Source organism: Ostrinia nubilalis, chromosome 25 (genome assembly GCF_963855985.1).
Source record: "Ostrinia nubilalis chromosome 25, ilOstNubi1.1, whole genome shotgun sequence".
NCBI classification, from domain to species: domain Eukaryota; kingdom Metazoa; phylum Arthropoda; class Insecta; order Lepidoptera; family Crambidae; genus Ostrinia; species Ostrinia nubilalis.
Genome location: NC_087112.1, coordinates 9,133,344 through 9,153,112, shown reverse-complemented (window position 1 = coordinate 9,153,112; position 19,769 = coordinate 9,133,344). Strand labels below are relative to the sequence as shown.

The 19,769-nt window shown below is 35.1% G+C and overlaps 1 protein-coding gene across 11 annotated transcripts in view; it reads left to right on the top strand.

Moving 5' to 3' along the window:
• The window catches only part of LOC135084242 (calcium-dependent secretion activator), a 55,480-nt gene that overhangs the window by 23,929 nt on the left and 11,782 nt on the right, over positions 1 to 19,769 (top strand). For 7 of the 11 annotated variants that reach the window (XM_063979009.1, XM_063979006.1, XM_063979003.1 and 4 more), the window contains exons 2-20: positions 4,290 to 4,368; positions 6,118 to 6,204; positions 6,491 to 6,584; positions 7,387 to 7,495; positions 7,817 to 7,984; positions 9,096 to 9,271; positions 9,861 to 9,946; positions 12,119 to 12,276; positions 12,469 to 12,549; positions 12,783 to 12,952; positions 15,131 to 15,287; positions 15,536 to 15,657; positions 15,765 to 15,909; positions 16,022 to 16,128; positions 16,551 to 16,726; positions 17,132 to 17,170; positions 17,904 to 18,080; positions 18,164 to 18,300; positions 18,411 to 18,601. In XM_063979009.1, the coding sequence (XP_063835079.1) occupies positions 4,299 to 4,368; positions 6,118 to 6,204; positions 6,491 to 6,584; positions 7,387 to 7,495; positions 7,817 to 7,984; positions 9,096 to 9,271; positions 9,861 to 9,946; positions 12,119 to 12,276; positions 12,469 to 12,549; positions 12,783 to 12,952; positions 15,131 to 15,287; positions 15,536 to 15,657; positions 15,765 to 15,909; positions 16,022 to 16,128; positions 16,551 to 16,726; positions 17,132 to 17,170; positions 17,904 to 18,080; positions 18,164 to 18,300; positions 18,411 to 18,601 (2,450 nt within the window). In that variant the 5' untranslated portion in view covers positions 4,290 to 4,298. The remainder of the gene's footprint in view (positions 1 to 4,289; positions 4,369 to 6,117; positions 6,205 to 6,490; positions 6,585 to 7,386; positions 7,496 to 7,816; positions 7,985 to 9,095; positions 9,272 to 9,860; positions 9,947 to 12,118; positions 12,277 to 12,468; positions 12,550 to 12,782; positions 12,953 to 15,130; positions 15,288 to 15,535; positions 15,658 to 15,764; positions 15,910 to 16,021; positions 16,129 to 16,550; positions 16,727 to 17,131; positions 17,171 to 17,903; positions 18,081 to 18,163; positions 18,301 to 18,410; positions 18,602 to 19,769) is intronic. The other 4 variants (XM_063979000.1, XM_063979008.1, XM_063979007.1 and 1 more) reach the window with 4 other exon arrangements.

Below are 19,769 nucleotides of genomic sequence, written 5' to 3'. Positions count from 1 at the left end.
AACGAAGAACGACAAAGAATAAGGTCGAACTTAAAATCCATAATTTTGAATTGATCTAAGTTCAATCTAAAAAAAGGGGAAAGGTAGGTTAAAACCGACTTTTGAAAGAAGTTAACAACTTGTTATTTGAACGGTTGGAAATCGACCATTATTCTATTATAGCTTTAATTGAAACTGCTCAGTACTGTGTGTGTGACAAGTGAGTATCTAAATGATAATTATTAGGCTCTAATTTAATTTTCTGATACATTTTCGGTTGATCTAGGGTGGTCCTTCCTCTCTCCTAATTGCCGTGCCCTACAGGGCCCATCATGTTCTGATTTTAAGTACCTACATAATGGATGCAATAAAATATTGAGTATTTTGAGCCTACTGTATTTTTCAAACCTTATTTTGTTCAAAAAACTAGTATAAAATTAGGTACGCTACAATGGCTTGCAAAATTAGTTATTTATTTTGATTTTAAAAGTACCTACCTGATGTTATAGGCCAGCGGTTCCCAAACTTATTTAATTTTTGTCTACTTTGAGAATAAATTATTTTTTAGCGCCCCCATTTTTGTAGTCAAGAGTCGAGTGCTCAGTCGGTGTCTAAGAGTCCTAGTAGATGAAATTATAAATCACCTCCCAAGCCTCTACACAATGCCCCGATTTTTTTCCGGGGTCTCTTACCGCCCCCCTTTAAGCCTGCAGCGTCCACAAGGGGGCGTTATCGCCCACTTTGGGAAAGACTGTTATAGGCGAACTTCCTCTTGACCTAGCTCAAATAAGGTGTATCGTTCGCCGATAGAGTTTTGAATATCCTGAAAACTGTGTCAAGTTTTTCAATGGGAATTTTCCTTCAGCAAAAATAAACATGGTGATAATCTGCTATAACGTAGTTTTCAAAGTTATTAGAAAAACAAGATGCAAAAGACAGAGGTGACGAATATCCTTCCACCACTTATTCAGTTTCAGCCAGTACTGATGTCCCAAGGCAAGCTACATAAATATAAGGAATATGAATTTGATTTTTCAAGTTTCCACCCCGAATTATGCTAGTGACCTCACTCTACATCTGACCTTCATATCCTAAATCTTTTTCATACTTATCCCCAAGAGATAGGGGCATAAAAACGAATGTTTAGAACTCAAATTATACCTATCACACGATATCGCGCCTGCAGCGTCGTAGATTGTAGTTCTGATCTAACACGACAATGTATTAAGGTTTTGTGTTTTTCTATATGTATGCTAATTTTATTTCTAAAGGCTTGGAAGTGGTAGACCTCGCTCACATCGAATTACCTAAAATTGACCATAAGAAATAAGTTAGTGACAGAAAATCTGGAGAAGTAATTCAAAGAGAAAATTTTAGATTTACTTATGTAATATGTAATTATAATTACAATAATAAAAAACAAATCTTTTTTTTTTTTTTTTTATCCACAACGAGGAAGCTCTTGACCTGTATCTCACCTGATGGTAAGTGACGATCAGGCCGAAGGTGGAAGCGAGCTTCACCCGGAATCCTCAACCACGGAGGAACTGGCTATCTTACCTCTAACTGCCGGAACACAACAATGCTGTTAACATTGCTGTTATGGCGACAGACTTAGGTAAGATGGTGGTAGCTAGCCAGGCGGACTTAGAACAAGCCAAAAATAAAAATAATAAACCATTGGAAAAATAAACCACTGGAACCCAAGAAGAAACAAATACTTTAACTCTTCAGTTTTATTTGTGGAAAACAAAACATCCATAGGTACTTTACGATTTCTATCGAAAAAAAGTGAAGGTGCTTTTTCAAAGATTAACTTTGCAATTATTTTAACACTTTTTTGTGTCGATTTCTATGTAAAAATATAACGCATTGTAAACTTTATAGACAGTGAAAACTTTTAATTAAACCATTAGTATCTTGCGAAGGCACTTCTAATGATTTCAGCAATTAATTTTTGCAACATTGTTGAGTATCGATGAAGATAATTTACACAGAAAGCTTCATCCTTCGAAAACTTTAGAAATTCATTAGTCTAACGTTTCAAACTGTCTAGGCAAGATTATCTCTTTTGTTATCTTACTATCTATAAGTACTTTTAAGCTTTATGATACTTCACTAATATTATACCTAAAGAGGAAAGGTTTGTATTTTTGTATGTTTGTAACGAATAAACTCAAAAACTACTGGACCGATTTGAAAATTCGTTCACCATAAGAATCCTATTTTTTTTATGATGAACATAGGCATATTTTAATCACTACATAGTATAAAACAAAGTCGTTTTCCGCTGTCTGTCCCTATGTATGCTTAGATCTTTGAAACTACACAACGGATTTTGATGCGGTTTTTATTTAACAGATAAAGTGATTCAAGAGAAGGTTTATAAGTGCCTATACTTAGCATCCGTGCAAAGCCGGGGCTTGCCGTTAGTTATTGATAAAACTTTTAGGCTATCAGTTTCAAAGGGTTCATGTTTTTATTGCGATAGTATATTTTTTAATGGCATCAAAGCATAACCTTATAGCATACCATAACGTGTCTCGAGGTTCGCGGTTAAGTAGTCGGAAAACTAACATTAATTGCTTAAAATCGATGAAACGTCATTAATTAACACATTTGGACCGGGTATTTGAAATTATTAATTAATTTTTAATGCAATTTAAATTGACACAAGGCGAACATAATGAAAAAAAATTGTCTGACAATATTGACTGAGTTTCTGGCGCTGCTTCTTCTTAGCACTGGCCCATATTACTGTCCCGAAGCGGTAGTACATGTAAAAGTACTCTTTGAGTGCTCATTACAACAATTAAATGAAATTATTTTTATAAATAGGTAACTGCGACGTAACATTTTTATTTAACAGTCTAGGAATCTGCCCAAGACTCTAAAATACTTAAATTCCTTGACCTTTTATGGCAAGATCAGGATTAAGCGTAGCTTAATTTCAGGCTTACCTAGAAGTGCCTAATGGAAGGCATTTTTATCATTTATTCACAATCCACGTGGGTCGAGGATTATCCCAAAAAGTCACCTTCAAAGGGATAAAGGCTGAGTCACAATATTGTATGTAATGGAGCTAATGGATTATTGCTAATACGAGCAGTTCATTAATTTATTTGAATCAATCGAGTTGAAAGTGGGATTATAGAGTATCAAAGGGGATTAAATTTCCCTGTATACAAACAAAGATGATTTGTTGAAAAGCTTTGAAGCTGCTCTACTGATTACAGTACAGTAGAGGTACTTTTCATCATCATCATTTCAGACATAGGACGTCCACTGCTGAACATAGGCCTCCCCCAATGACTTCCACATCGCACGGTTGGTAGCGGCCTGCATCCAGCGCTTTCCTGTTACCTTTATCAGGTCGTCGGTCCACCTTACTACTTACTTATTATAGCAATAATCTGCTTAAAGGATTCAAACGCTCTTAGCACAAAGCCTTTGAAGTATCTACTTGATTTTAATGAGTATTAGTATTTTGTAGTGCACAATTTCCTAATAGGTATTCCTTATCCCTTTCAGTTAGGCTAAATATTAAGCTTTTGTGTTAGGAGAAGGTTTGTTGGGTCGTTGTGTTGTTGTTGTTTAATAATATTATTATGTGTATGTACTGTGTCAATAAAGTTTTTCTGTCTATCTATCTATCTTCACAATAGTCGGGGATCGAACTAACGACCCTCGAATCGGCAGTCCGACAATGACACCGTTGAATATTGTCTTCTCAAACTTATAAAAGTGACATCTTTCTTTAACTATAACAAACGTCTTAAGTCTGACAAACCCCATACAAAAAACACCGGTTATAGTTATGGTTACGGTTAAAGTTAAGGTGATGCAACTCAGCCTTATGAAATAGGTCCTACAGTCTCTATTTAGGTCTTTGTTTTGTTTGAACGTGTCTTTTGAAAATCTTTTTGATTTCGGTAGTCTATCAACGCTATGAAGCATTGTTGTTTCTGAAACACTTGTGGGATATGAATATGATATGATGCTCAACCACAATAAGGATGCTAAGGTGCTAGTGCTTCCTTCCGAGCGGGTGTTGTGCTTGGGGACCAAGGTCCAATTGTCACCATCTTGGTTTGTCATATACTTTGCAGGGTAGAAAACTCCGACACCGCGATGCAAGATTGTACGCGCGGTGGAGTATGCCATAGTGAAGTCGTAACAGCGCCATCTGTTGGCACACTAGTTTGTTGTGGCGTATCGTAGATGTCGCCACACACTTCTCGTTGCTACAAACTATTTGGTCAATGCATCTTACATTAGACAAAATGTAACTTTGTTTTTCTTTGTTCCAGTAAAGCAAGATGATCGACCCAAGCTCTTCCGAAGACGACAGTGATGATGAACACAAGAAGCAACCCAACAAATTACCAGGTACCTAATCATCATCATCATTATGTTAATCATCAATTTACTGGTACAAATGCACCAGGTCATATTTTGAAAATCAAATAAACAGTTATGTTGTCACTATGAGGTCCAGTGGGTGGAGAGTTGAGCTCTCTCAATTCAGATGTGTAACTAAAGGATTCTACTCCCAAATAGGACACCACATATTATGTTAGAGATGCGAGATGGATAAAGGCTAGATTTTCTAAAAAAGGTTGTGAAGTGATAGAGTATGAAATATGTTTACGCAATACATTTAATTAAAAAATACATTGAAATTTATTCGACGGGCAGTGCTGAGGCTCACTCTACACGAAAATTCCACGAGCAAAAGATAGTTTTAAAAAATATCAACTGCCCCAGGCAGGATTCGAACCCAGGACCTTCTCTTACCAGCCGACTGCTCTCCCCATTTCAAACTAAATTAAACTTTTTTCTGAGTACAATAAAAATAACTGAAAATGTCCTAACCCCCTCAGCTTAATGAACCTACTTTCTTTTAAAGGTCACCTTTTCCTCTTTCTGCTCGTTAATATTAACCTCTAGGCTGCAGTAGATAAATAACACAAACGTGCCTAAACATAACTTAGCAATATCACAAAATGTCCAGCCTAAATGAATCTCCTTCGTTTTTTCGTCGGTTAAAAACCGGTCGAGTGCGAGTTGGACTCGTGCACCGAGGGTTCCGTACAAATTTTATAAACGCAAATCAACAATTATTTTAATTTTGACGTTTTACAGTTGGTACTTATTATTATTCTGTGGTTTTACCTTTTAAGGTACGGAACCTTATTGAAAAACGGGCGATGTGCTTTGTGGCGATGTCCTTTGGAACTTGGCGATCCTTCCAGCAAACTGCCATAGCTGAAATTATGATGATTCAGATTGATATTATATCAATGCGAAAGTAACTTTGTCTGTCCGTAGATTTACATCAAAACAGAATTTTATTTAATTTTGTTAGATATTTATAGGAGCTAGGAGGTTGCGTTATCTGGCACCTGTAGTACAAGTATTGCTTAGTTTACTTTTATAGATGGCGCAGCATAAAATCTCCAAGTATATTTATTTATTTACCCAACCTGTAAACTTTAGCGCACCATGTATAAGAAAACATCCAAGGCTGAATTTCCCTTGCGTGCACTAGAGTTTTGACCCTGCCATTAAGCGTGTAAACAAACAAGGCACTCGGCATTCGGCTATTAAAATATACGAGTCGTAAAGCTAGAAGTTAGAACGAGGGTAGCACATTAAAACATAATTAGGACTAACTGGCGGGCAGCGTTGGGTTTATTATTTAGAAAACATGGCTTGTCGCTTTTCTTACTCAGCTGGTGTGAGGCGGAAAACACTGTTCGCTCCCGCTGCGATTTGACATCATTTTAAAAGTATTTTTTCCATTGCCTTTGAACGGGAACTTTTGGTAAGGGAATAAAGTTAAAAACATGGTAGAAACGAAACATAAAAATACTTACGTGACTGTTTTGGCCATAAGCCTTTTCTTATAGCAAATCCCTCACAGTACATAAATAGTTGCGTTTTTTATTTCGTTAGATTTACAGAATAGTTAAATGAATGGATAGAACAAAAGTTGGTAGACTGTGTTTAGGGTTTTATCCTCAGCGATACTGAACCCATCTCGTGCAGGCCATCTTCTTCTTCTTGTAAGAGAAATCAAATGACTCATCATCAAACAATATGAACCTAAAGTTTAAAACTGTGTCATTGTTTCAGTGGTACCACCAGGCAGCTTGGCAGGAGGCAGACCATCCGTCAGAGGAAAGCCAGAACTTCCACGAGGTTCTACTGTGGGCCTTCCAGGTAGGTCTTCCAACTATTATCAATAATAAATAAACACTAAAAATATACATTGCTAATATTTGCTAATGACAGCAAAATTAGAATAAATGCAAATACCTACCTACCTAAGGATACCCTACCAGACGACCTCATAAATGTAGCAGGAAGGCGCTGGATGCAGGCCACTACCAACTGATCAACATGGAATCATTGAGGGAGGCCTATGTTCAGCAGTAGACTTCCTATGACTGTAATATTGATAATGTTGATAAATTTTCATTGAGTTATTGTAAATCCTTCCTATCAGGTCCGAGTCCTCTAACAACGGCACCTCTAGCTGCCCCACTCCACCCTGCAACCAGGCAAAGGGAACAAGCGGCTTTGGCACCACCTCCTCATGCGTAAGTATCCCCACTTTCCTCTCGAAAGACGTGTCCTAACAAGCCAAAATAATCAATATCCAAAGGTATTAAAGATCAATTTTAAACTATGCTCATGACCATTCCGTGCCATAAAACATTCATGAGAGCTTTGCCAGTTTTAATGTAGGTTAAATTAGTAATAACAACAATATTTTGTAGCTATATTTTAACCAGGGTCACCTTGTCTGCCCTCGACCTCTAGTACAATAACAAATCTCTGTGATTATGGATGTTTGAAATCTATAGTTTTGGCTATTCGTTTGTTTACCAGTAGATAAGTTGGATCAAAATTTGTATTTTTCTATGAAACCGTAAGTAATGCACATTTATTTGAACGTCTATCGGTAAACCCACGTACGTAATTGATGTCAGTGATTCAGCGATGTGGCTCGATTCTTTAACGTCGTCCACATTATGACTCAACCATAAAAGATAATATTTATTGCTTGTGTGCAGATAGATGTGTATTTACTTATGGAGTTGAAATCGGAATGAAATAGGTACTTATTACTGTAGGTAGGTAGGCTATAATAATTATAATGCTTGTAGCAAACGTAGATACTGCTTAAGGATTCTATCAATCCGATTCAATGCTAGACTGTAGAGTCATACATAATACACCTTGTCTACATACACCGAAACGACAGTCTTGAATGCCTTTCGGGTCATAATGTGCCCCCCTGCTTGATAAGCTTAAGTTTTTACATAATTGAGGACTAAAAGTCGGTTTGTGTGGACCATTTCGACTACATTGACGACTTAATAACTGTAGATCGTGTAGATCCTTCTTGCGCAGGACATCAACGGGCAGTGCGAGCTCGGGGGAGGCTCCAGCTCCGTCCCCCAGCCCCTCAGGTGCCAGTCACTCTGATAAGGACCAAGACCCGCAGGTAATTTATAGCATTAATTGTAATACAAATTAATAATAATATTATTTTACTCTTGTCAATTAATGTGTGTAAAAAAATACACATCAGACTTTATTTCTTTTTCGATAAATGATCACTATTATATCTACATATAGGCCACACAAGTTTATCGTGCTGTCGTCTGTACGTTTAATAAGGCTGGGTTGCACCATCTTACTTTAACTTTAGCAAACGTCCATACAAAAAACACCGATCATCGTTATAGTTACTGTAAAAGCTGGTGGTGCAACTCAGCTCTAGTGTTTTGTTCTATTCACTAAATACCTGTCTTTTTCTGACCAGGAGAAGATGGAAAAGCTAGAAGAGGACAAAAAGCGTCGGTTGCAGCTCTATGTTTTTGTGTCGAGATGTGTCGCGCATCCGTTCAACGCAAAACAACCTACGGACATGACGAGAAGGCATACCAAGCTCACACCGCATCAGCTGGAGACCATACAAGCGAGGTTCCAAGTATGTAAATTGGCATAAGTTAAAAAATAAAACAGATCGTACTTTCTCATGGGATACTCATGCGCAGATTCTTGTTGAACCTACTACAACAAGGGTTGCCAGGTGTTTGTGTGTGTTACGGTCTTGTCTGGCCTGTGCGGCCGTGATGAAGCACAGAGTTTTGGACCAGGCAACCCTAGACTCAACGCTAATTATTGGTCTTATAATGTAAGTGATAAATTAATGTAAAAAAAAAACAATTACATCTGTTTTGATTGATAAGATATTTTTGTATTTTTATGAAAAGTCGCCTAGTCATCTCCGGAAAATGGAAAAGTGAAAAAGGGGTCATTATCGGACATCAAAATATTCCCCGGGGTGGATGAAAGACCCAGTGTACTGCAGTGGTCGACCTAATAATAAATCAAATCGATATTGAATGTACAATACCTAGAAACCATAAAAGGCGGTTTTAAAATAGCTGGAGACAAACTTAATAAAGTAGGTTAGGTAAGAAATGGTTTCTCCAGCACAATGTAATAAACTTGTACTCGTATTCTATTCATAGCAGTTTATAACAAGTTTAATAAAACAAAGGACCATTCTAAGTTGTATAAAGCTGCGTTTCACGAAGCTTTATTTAATTACTTAAGTACACAAGTCTATTAAAAGAAAATTAGCTTAATAATGTTATATTGTAATTAAGTTCATTTAATACAATTAGGTCTTTCTTCGTAACTAGCGTTCGCTTACGGTTTTGTGGTAATTATTAGACAACTTAGCAGTTTTCTATAATTATAGAATAAGAAGTAGGTACCTTGATCACTATTAGTAATTTCATAAACACTGAAATCATGTAGAGAAGTCGATCCTTAACTTCGAATTTCTTCTATGTTTTCCTTTGATTCTTCCTTTAATTAATTTCATTGGGGTCCAATGACAATTTAACTTGAACGAGACAAACCTGAACTTGTTAAATTTTATTGGCGGTCAAGCTGGCTACGCAGGAGTTGCAGGTGCAAGAACGAAAGATGGGAATAGTTCCGTGATAACACAGAGACCAAGACTTCCCAAGATGTAACAACTCCAAAAATAGAAGATCACTAAATTGGAACTCACGTTTCTCCCCCAGGCGTTCCTCAAAGGCGAGACCCAAATCCTGGCAGACGAGGCCTTCCAGAACGCAGTCCAGTCGTACCACGACGTGTTCCTGAAGTCTGAGCGGGTGGAGCAGATGGTAAAGTCAGGGGCCTGCTCCCACCACGACTTCCGGGAGGTCTTCAGGAACAACATCGAGAAACGAGTCAGGTTGGAAGAATAATTTTGCTAGAATTTTAGGAAACATTGTAAGTGTCGAACAGACACTTTTTAAAAATACAGTGGAGTATGGAACCTGTTTAGGAGTCAGTTGAAAATAACAAAGGACTCAAGTATAGTTTAAAAATACTTAGTGCATAGCCAAATAATAAAGAATGTTCATGGAATTTACCGATACTTCAATTAAATCTTTTGTTTGGAAGCTTTTCATTGATAGAAGATTCAAAGCTCTTAATCAAATTATTCGAGTTCACAGAGTTTGGCTATATGTTTAGCGGTGCAGTATTAATGAAGTTAAATTCTTAACAATGATTGTTACTAAGTATTTTGATAATACATAATTACTTTATAGAACAACTAGATGACCAGATACTTAATGAAATGAAGGTTTAAAAACTATTTAAGTTAGCCATGAAAATGTTTAATTAACAACGCTTTCATCGTGGTTTTTATAGTCAATGTTGGGTAACTTTCAACATTAATATTTGTACAAGGTAGACCTAATAGGTAGCTACTTCTTCAAATTGTTCATGTCACTTTGAACATTTTGTTCTTTTTTATAAATCATTGAATGTTTCAGGTCTTTGCCAGAAATTGACGGATTAAGTAAAGAAACAGTGCTAACGTCGTGGCTGGCTAAGTTTGATTGTATAATGAAGGGTACAGGTGAGTTCTTGCAATAACTTCCTTTGTACTGACTGAAGCTAGACTTGTGGAAGGCAAACACTGAAAAGCAAATGAAAAAATTGATGTTCTTAAAATTATTAGTGATGTCTAGAAATAAATAAGTTTCTTCTTTGTAAACAATGATGAAATCAAATCAAAAATAGATCCTAATAATATACCCAAATAGGTAGGTATATCATTCTTAAATAATACAACATGACATAAATAAAAAAAATCAATGAGATTCTAACAGTGTTAGAAATTGTTAATGCAATGTCAAACTTTTTAGAAATTTACTTTCTAGATGTTTTCATAAATTAAATTACAGAAGCACTGGTTGCCATTCCAAAAGGTCTAGCTGACGTCGAACCGAATGTTCTTAACAATGATAAAGAAGCATGTTGCAGTGTTGACGCATTTAACGCTTGAGTGTTGCAAGCCTTTGAATGTGTGTGACAATAAAAAATCAGTGTGCTCAGTAGTAAATGTGAGAACGTTCATACAATACATGGAACTCTACTCAAAATACTCTGATGTACATAGTAATGGGTTTAAAATAAATACACAATACATTAAATTCCTTTCAAGTGCTAATGACTGCATCGATTTTTAAGTAAAATGGTCCATGATTGAGAATAGTTGTGGAAATGAAATTGTGACATCAAGTTTAAATATTCAGAAGGATTAAACTTCAGTATACTGATGCTATATTTTTTAGTAATATTATAATACTATATTGAGCAGTCGCTCAGTTTTAATTATACACATGATTGCATCAAACAGTTTTTAAGTAATGAATTAATGTTACAATATCATACCTAATGGAAAGTTAGATGGTTATCAATGGACTTGTCAAAAAATCAAAATTATATTTCAATAAATTGGAAGGAATTGGTATGTAAAATGAAATTGATAATAATCATCAAACTTTTGTTGATGTGGCTGTCACAAACGTAGAAGAATTTGAATCAGTAGCGATACATGTTGATGAACTCATTTACCTACTCAAACCCAGAAACTTTAAAGTCACACTGAATCTTTAGAACCACGAATTCCAAACATATCCTGAAATCAGTGAGTTTGTATAGCATAGTACCACTTCTGATTTGATAAGTGTTAATATAAATTTATGTCGCCTGCATCTCTCTCACTGTCTGTGTTTCTCTCCCTTTCTCTCACGACATGTCTCTCTTACACACCCCTACAGGAATAACAGGTATCACTCGGCCCATGGTTTCCTATTTCTTCATTTTGTATGCTTCTGTCATGTGCTCTTGCTTGGTTGATGTTAGTGTTGCAATGCTATTGTCTATTTTGTATCTACAGGTACCTACTTTTTTGTTGAAAACCAAGACATCACCACCGTTTTTAAATGTCATGACGAGCCAATATACCTTTTTTATTATATTATTAACGAAATCTTGGTTTTCGGCTATGTAATGTTCTTACTGTGCTTTATCTCTAATAATATTCTCAGTTTTATATTCGTAAGCAATGCAAATTATAAGCTTCTTTATGCATATAAAACTTTATTGCAATAATGATTAAAAGTTATTAAGGAGGAGGTATTTTAAGTGTGGTAAAATCTTTTACATTCCTACTTTTTTAAAATAAAGGTAGCAGGTAAGCCATAATCTAAAGCCCCCTTTAAAGTTACAAAATATTCCAACCCTGCATGTTTACAAAATTTGTTTACGCTCGCTTAATAATTTTAATTAATATGGCAGCATTAAACAGGTAAAGTGAAAGGATGTGCTAATAACTATTTTTGATGGTTACATTAAAATATACGTTTAAAAGCTGTTTAAAATTTTTGATTCTTTAAAATAATTGTTAAAATACACCTTTATAACACTTTTTTACATTTCTTATTATATTTTTTAACAATTCCATGCAGTTTTTATATAAAAAAAGAATTAGAACTTTGGATTATTTTTGAATCAGCAGCACATTAAGCAATCTTCACCATAATAATTATTTTTGTAAATAAAACAATTTTCGAACTGTTGACACACATTTATATTCTGTTTAAACACATTTTAAAGACAGATATAAATCAACACACGCCACCATTATTTATTTTATGAAACGCCCTACTTGCAATGCCGTATCCTTAGCCTCCATAAGAATGTCATCCAGATAGGTAGCTAATATGAATCCCTTTGACCATAGGCATTCCCGGAGACGACGAGTCCAAAAGACCATCGAGGGCTCAACAGCAGAGCCTAAACGCGGAGTGCATCCTCAGCAAGGAACAGCTCTACGATATGTTTCAACAGATCCTGGGGGTAAAGAAGTTTGAACATCAGTTGCTGTTTAACGCGTTACTTGTAAGTATTCTGTAGCATACTCTTGCGACTGATATTTGTCTCAGCTATTTGTATACTTTAATAACTAGCTCAAAATTCTTTATTTGAAATGGGGCAGTCAACGCATCTGAAGAAATAAACATAAATGCATTTTAATAAAATCATAAAAATTCTCTCGATGAAAATATTACTAGTAAAAATTGCATTTTACAGCTCGATTCAGCAGATGAACAGGCTGCAGCCATCAGAAGAGAACTTGATGGAAGAATGCAGAAAGTGAACGAAATGGAAAAGGTAAAACTTCATTTTTTCATCACTAGTAGAATAAATATTAAGCAAAAATTGGTCTAAATACTTTTGAAACATAGAAATTATTTTATTTTATTCAGAATAATACCGCTACCAGCCGATCAACATGGAAATCATTGGGGGAGGCCTATGTTTAGTGGACGTCCTAAGGCTGAAAATGATGATGATGATTTAGAATTTGATAACTTGGATAAAATTGTTAAATTCCGTTGTTGCAGAATCGAAAACTGATGCCGAAGTTTGTCTTGAAAGAAATGGAGTCGCTCTACGTGGAAGAGTTGAAGTCATCAATCAACCTGCTTATGGCCAATTTGGAGTCACTGCCTGTGTCCAAGGGCGGTGCCGACTCCAAATACGGCCTTCACAAAATCAAGCGGTATAATCACAGGTCAGTTTCCATTTTTTACCATAAAGTAGGTAAACACTAATTTTAAATTAAAGTGTTTAATCGAAGCAAGTTTTGACAAAAGACTTTTGCTTATGTCTATGATTAATATAATTGGCTATAAAGGCTATTATATAATAATGATCTAAAAACCAGTCTTTGCAAAGCAAATTGCAAGAGCATGGATGTATTTTTGATAAATTATGTAGTTTGAATAAAGAAATTGTCAATATTTATGCTTGGTGTTGGATAAATTATGTTTGATGTTGTGTCTAACATCGTTATCATGTATTTTGTGTGATCAATGTCTGATGCTATAGATTGAGCAGTGATGATTAAAACGTTATCGAATAATAATTATTATCTTATAATATTTTGTAATGTAGTTTGGTATACTTGACTAGCTTTGATATTCATCATCACTGGTCAGTCTTAAGTCAATGTTCAGCTCTTAGTTGGAAGCAAAATTTCTGAATGTAACCGTATTCTAAAATATTTAAAGTTATGATCATGTTTAGATTGAAAATAACAAAATGAAAACTTCAGTATTGCTTCCTTCTAATAATTTGTGTGTTGCAAAAATATTAATTTACAAAATTCTAATGCAACAGAATATTTTCAAAACGTTTAGGGAACTATCTGTCTACTGTTCTATATTTCTGTTCTCTCTCTATTTCACTTAGACTGTTGTGTTCTTTGGACTGGATGTAGCGTCGTTTCCTTTTATAAATCATTATCCAAACTCAGTAAAACGCATGTGAGTTGCGAATAAACATTACAATTCCCATCAGTTTGTCATAGTCATACACCAAGAATAGTAATAGACGTCCATCCAGATCCACTACCATTTTACACTTGTTTATTTCTAATTTGGTTTTCTGCCCCTGGCACATAACTGGACTAAAGGAAGTACAAGTAATGAGTACAAAATTGATAATTGAGCACGTGTTTTGAGACTTGTGTAGAGGGACCCTACACCTGGCCTGAAAATACCTACTATCAATCCTTAAGTTGTCATAGTTAGACCACAAGTAGAAATTAGAAATGTAACTACTGCTAGTGCGCTCGAGAATCCAACGTAGATGAAGCCAGTGGTCTTGAAATAAATAACACTCATGACAACAGAGGATATTAAGCTTTCACAACACAGCCTAAAGATTTTATAAGCTTACTTTTTAATAATGTAGATGAGGATTTTACGAACATAGTACAAGCTAAAACACTTAAGCAAGATAGCTTAGCGATTATAGATTTGAAATGTAGATGAAATTGCGCAACTAATTTTGAGATACTAGAAATTTAAATGAGAGCTTTTATAACAGGCTTTGAATATCCACTGCTTATCACTTAACCCTTATTTATTTAAATATCTGTCTTATTTTACTTTCCTACTCTTCCTTCGATCCTTAATAATTGTTTATTAGAAATAAAATAGGTTCGATTAAAAATATTCGCTTCGAGCTTAAGAAGGGCTTCGCTTTATAACCACTATTTAAGTACTTATTAATATCACAAACGTCAATGAACTAAACTTTTTTAAGCTGTTTATTGACTTTTAGCCATTCATCACTATTTTACTAATCACAAACTACACTTAGAACCATAACTCCAAGTTCATCAGATGTCAAAATTATAATAAAAGATGGTAATTTCTAAAATCCTGTAATTGAAGCATCTGATGAGTTTTGAGTAGTAGTAGAGTTAGCTGTATTTACCAGAAACTTTGTAATATTTCCCTTTGTCATGCTTAATCATTCTTGGTATCGGTGATGGTTCAATATGTATGCCACCATTTGTATCCATTTAAATAATTGTCTGGCCAAACCAATTGCTTGGGGCATTGTTAATCCTGTATTTAAATAAACCTCTCCTGTAAAATTATTGAATACCTTAACACCACATCTACCTTTAAAATTACCTTGTAATTCTAAAATTCAATCGCTCATTATTGTATCTTTTGTGTCGTGTTTATTAATGTTTATAATATTTTATTCAATTGTGATGGTCTAATTTTGATCTTGTATTTCAATAACATTTCTTTTAATTATTGTCTTAAAATTCATACTAAAATCTTTCTCTAAAATTATTTGTATTGTTAAATTTTTAATGTTTTGCTTCGGAATTGGTGATTTCTGAAATTGGCTTAACTGGTGGTGGATTTTTATCGGTTATGGTGATCAGATCGAATGCCGGACCCGACCCGAGCCCAAGGCTGAGTAAGCAGCTGTGTTTCAGATCTCAGGGGTCTCTGGCCAACAAGCTGACCGGCGAAGCTGATGGTGGTGATGTGGATACACAGCTCACGAAAATGGACGTCGTTCTGACGTTCCAAATTGAGGTAATGTTTCGGAATGCACATGATGAACAAAACCAAACGGATCCGAAAATTCTTTAATTACGACACTCAAAATTCTGTGTTCATCAGCTTAAATTTGAGGATTAAACCATCGTTTCCTTGCAGTTTCTCTATTCTCCAAACGTATCTTTTTGTTTCATGAAAAATACTATCTTCTTCTTTAGATGTCTTCTTTATATTACTATATCTTGTTACTAACATACACAGAATTAATGCAAATTACGTTATAGGTGGTTGTGATGGAAGTAAAAGGTCTAAAATCATTAGCTCCTAATCGAATAGTTTATTGTACAATGGAAGTGGAAGGGGGAGACAAATTGCAGACTGACCAAGCAGAGGCCTCCAAGCCCATGTATGTATTTAGTATTATTTGCCTATTTCTTAGAGTGAAAATATTTCGATTGGTAAGAAAAATTAAGAAGGACATCATGTTAATGAAAATGCAATTATTTATCCTAGGTGGGATACCCAAGGAGACTTTAGTACAACACAACCCCTCCCTGCCGTTAAAGTTAAATTGTACACAGAAAATCCTGGAGTGTTAGCTTTGGAAGACAAGGAACTAGGGAAAGTAGTGCTCAGACCAACACCATTATCTAGTAAGGTAAATATTAAAGCTATTTTGATCAAAATTACTTTTTCGTGACATTTTCTAATTGACGTAATTTCTCCATACAATTATGGATCTCAAAAAGGAATTTTATGTGATCTTACAGGTACCGGAATGGCATAGAATGACAGTTCCGAAGAACTTGCCAGATCAGGATCTAAGGATCAAAATTGCGTGTCGAATGGACAAACCATTGAACATGAAGCATTGTGGGTAAGTTAGAGTAAGATAGACAAAACAAACAAGCACATTTTAAACAAGATCAAAACCTAAAACCTATTGGCAATACAAGAAAACACTCGTTTTTTTATTAAACGCGCTCACTAAAAATGACGTTAACTGTATGACGGATTGTACAGCGCCCTTAGCGGGAAACGTTCAAAAACTAAAATTTTCATACATTTTCTAAACGCGCTCACTACTCACACTCAGCCCACACGTCATGAGTCATTTTTAATGCCTGGACTTAGAACTCTTGACTCGAATTCCCGCCATTGTGACTTATAAAATAATATTTTCTACTTGTTACAGTAGGGACTTCACTTGCCAGGTACTTTTCGCGGATTTCCACAATAACTGGCATTTAAGTGGCAATGTTGGTTTGGTTGCTGTTACTACTTCACTATTATTTTCAGCTACCTCCACGTCATCGGCAAAAACGTCTGGCGCAAATGGAAGCGCAGATACATGGTGCTCGTCCAAGTGAGCCAGTACACTTTCGCGTTATGCTCGTACAAGGACAAGAAGTCCGAGCCTGCTGAGATGATGCAACTGGATGGGTTCACTGTGGACTACATCGAACTGGCCAGTGGTAGGATGTTTTATACCTTATGTCATATCAAACAGATAGGTTGGAATTTAGATCAGTATCAATGCTCACACAATTTGAACCCTATGTTCTAGAGCGATGTTGAAATTCACGGGAAATTATATTTGTAATATACTGAAATTATAGGATTAAGATTAATCTCCGAATTTATTACCATAACGTCATTATGTTAGATAGAAATTAACGAGTAAATCATTATGATTTTCAGAACGCCTTCGTTCTCGCTGAAGGATGTAATTAACGAATGCTTTTATGTGTTTTCATCATAGGTTTATTGCCTCTTCCAAAATTTTTAGCATAGCTTATACTTAATAATTTATTGTTAAGTTCATAGTAATCTTCATTGCACGATTTCTAATACTTTTATTACTTTCTCGAATTTTACAGCACAGCTGATCGTAGGACAAGGTAAGAGCAAACAAATAGGTAAGAAACATGTTTTGATATTTAGTAGGAGTAGGCTGTAGAACTGGTAATAGATCTTTCATACTTCCATTTAGGACAGCTATTATAAAAAAGAAAATCTGCTTCTATAGAGCCATAGTTCGCAATGCTCTCATAAATGCTATCAAAGAAGATAAAAATTACAGTGAATGAGCATTTCAAAATTATCTAAATTCATGAAGAACTTCCTAAAATAATAAATTCCTTAAACTTGGCTTTGATCTGATAAAACAGATTTATTTATAGTACCAAAGTTAAAATTATTTTGAAAATTGTTTAGACGAAGTATTTTACCTAAAAAAATTAAGTATGGTAAAGTTATACAGAGATCTAAAATTTTAAATCCGAATTGGCAAACTTGCTCAATAGAAGAAATTTTACGTTAAACGTTGTCAATCTATTACCTGCCCCTGAATCTTTTGCATGTCTTTGAAACTCTGTCCCCCCTGCTAATGGCTGTCAATGTTAATTGTAACCTGGTGGACCTAATGCATTAATACTGGTTTCTATAACTTCTCTTGACCCTTTCAAAGTCTTTGTAAATGTATCTTCTGGAACACTACATGCATTATGGATCGTCTAGACCTTCAACATGAAGCCTGAGTAGTCTTGCCTTCGACATTTCACCATCTAGCTAAAAAGGCCTACAAAAATTACAATTTGTTTATTCAACTCAACTTTAACGTGACTCATGGGAAAACAAACTTTGATTCAGAGCTGGAAGGTGCGAAATACTTCATGAATGCAGTCAGAGATGGAGAATCAGTACTGATGGGTGTGACTGATGAGAATGAATGCCATCTGTGGGTAATGGCCTTGTACAGAGCTACAGGACAGAGTCATAAACCGACACCGCCTACGACGTCTGATACACATCACAAAATTATGGGAGGTAGGTTGAAATTAAACTTTTTGTTACTTCAGACTCAGATGAAGGTAGAGATGTTAAAATTAATGATCTCAAATTAATTCCAGACGCAGATAAAGCTCGGAAACATGGCATGGAGGATTATATTCAAGCAGATCCGTGTCAATTTGACCACCATCAGTTGTTTTCGATGCTACAGTCTCAAACATTGAAGTACCGACTTGTGGATCCCTATTGTTCATTGGTAAGCAACTTTCTGAACATGAGCCTGCTGAAAAATTTTGGACAGCTTTTTAGTTTAATGCGGATTTCAGAAATTTTTAAAACTGATTTCTGGTCTTAACTTTCTTTCAGGGATGGTTCTCTCCTGGTCAAGTATTTGTACTAGATGAGTACTGTGCTAGATACGGAGTGAGAGGTTGCTACCGGCACCTCTGTTACCTCTCAGACCTTCTGGATGTAGCGGAAAGTGGCCAGCAGACTGTGGACCCGACATTGATGCATTATTCCTTTGCCTTCTGCGCCAGCCACGTCCATGGAAACAGGTTAGTATATCTCTGTAAATACAGAAAAATAATACCAATAAATAAAATATTTAACTGTCTTTTGGGTCTTGGATGAATTTCGATCCAGATTAATGAGGTAATTATGTAAATACATAACAGAAAAGGCTAATAAACTGTAATAAAGTTCGAAAATATTTAATAACTTTTTGATGACACTGTGGTTCAAACTTTATTGATGGGCAGTAAGAAACACAGAAATAATAACGAAAGGAGATCAATATTTTTACCAGCCTGACTATTGAGATTATGAATTAGGTAATAGAACTGAATTGATGATAGAACTAAAAATTAAGAAGATCTAAAAATTCTCACTATAAGTAGACCCAGTTTAGTTCACACATGTCATGCACGAAATACAATTTATATTGTATTATACATTTTATGCCCCATATAAAATTTGTAGTCTTAAGTAATTTTGTTATGATCCTTTTTGACTTGAAGATATTCTTGTCCTATAACATCATACCCTTAGATTTAAAAGGTATGTCCAAATATTCTAGTATTTAAATAGTTTTGGTGTTATTCTTGAATGATTTGGTGTAAATGAATGGTTAGAGGAGCAACTGCGTTTGGTTACAGTAAAAAGTATTGTAAAGTTTTAGTTTTGTTTGTTTTGTTGACATTTTGGCTTTTATTGTGCTTCCATTACGTAACAATAGGTACATTACAAATTAACGCATTTTTCATTGTTCACGAAATCACGAATCATCGGTAGGGATAGGATAATGTATCTTCAATTTAAATATTATCGATGTTAAATTTTGTAATTAATAATATTAACGTCAGCTTCGATTAATATGCTTTCATACACGTAGGGTCACCTTGGGCCACTTTGAATTTCATTCTTAATAACTTATAAGCAGTAGATTAATAATAAATGTAAAATTGATTTGTTGAACACTCAAAATGAAAGAGGGATTAACTCAGGTGGGATTCGATCCACAACTTTGTCTCTTTAGAATGTTCTATGAATCAATTTCAAATTTATTTTTTGCTGTCTATGGGTTACCATTTAATTTTGACATTCAAAGCTATCTAGGGTGACTGTAATCTAATATAAACAATTGAATCACAGCATCAGTATTCAGTGTCGTGTTAATTGATGTTAAATTTGACGTTCCTTCGTCTATCATGTCATTTCTTGTAG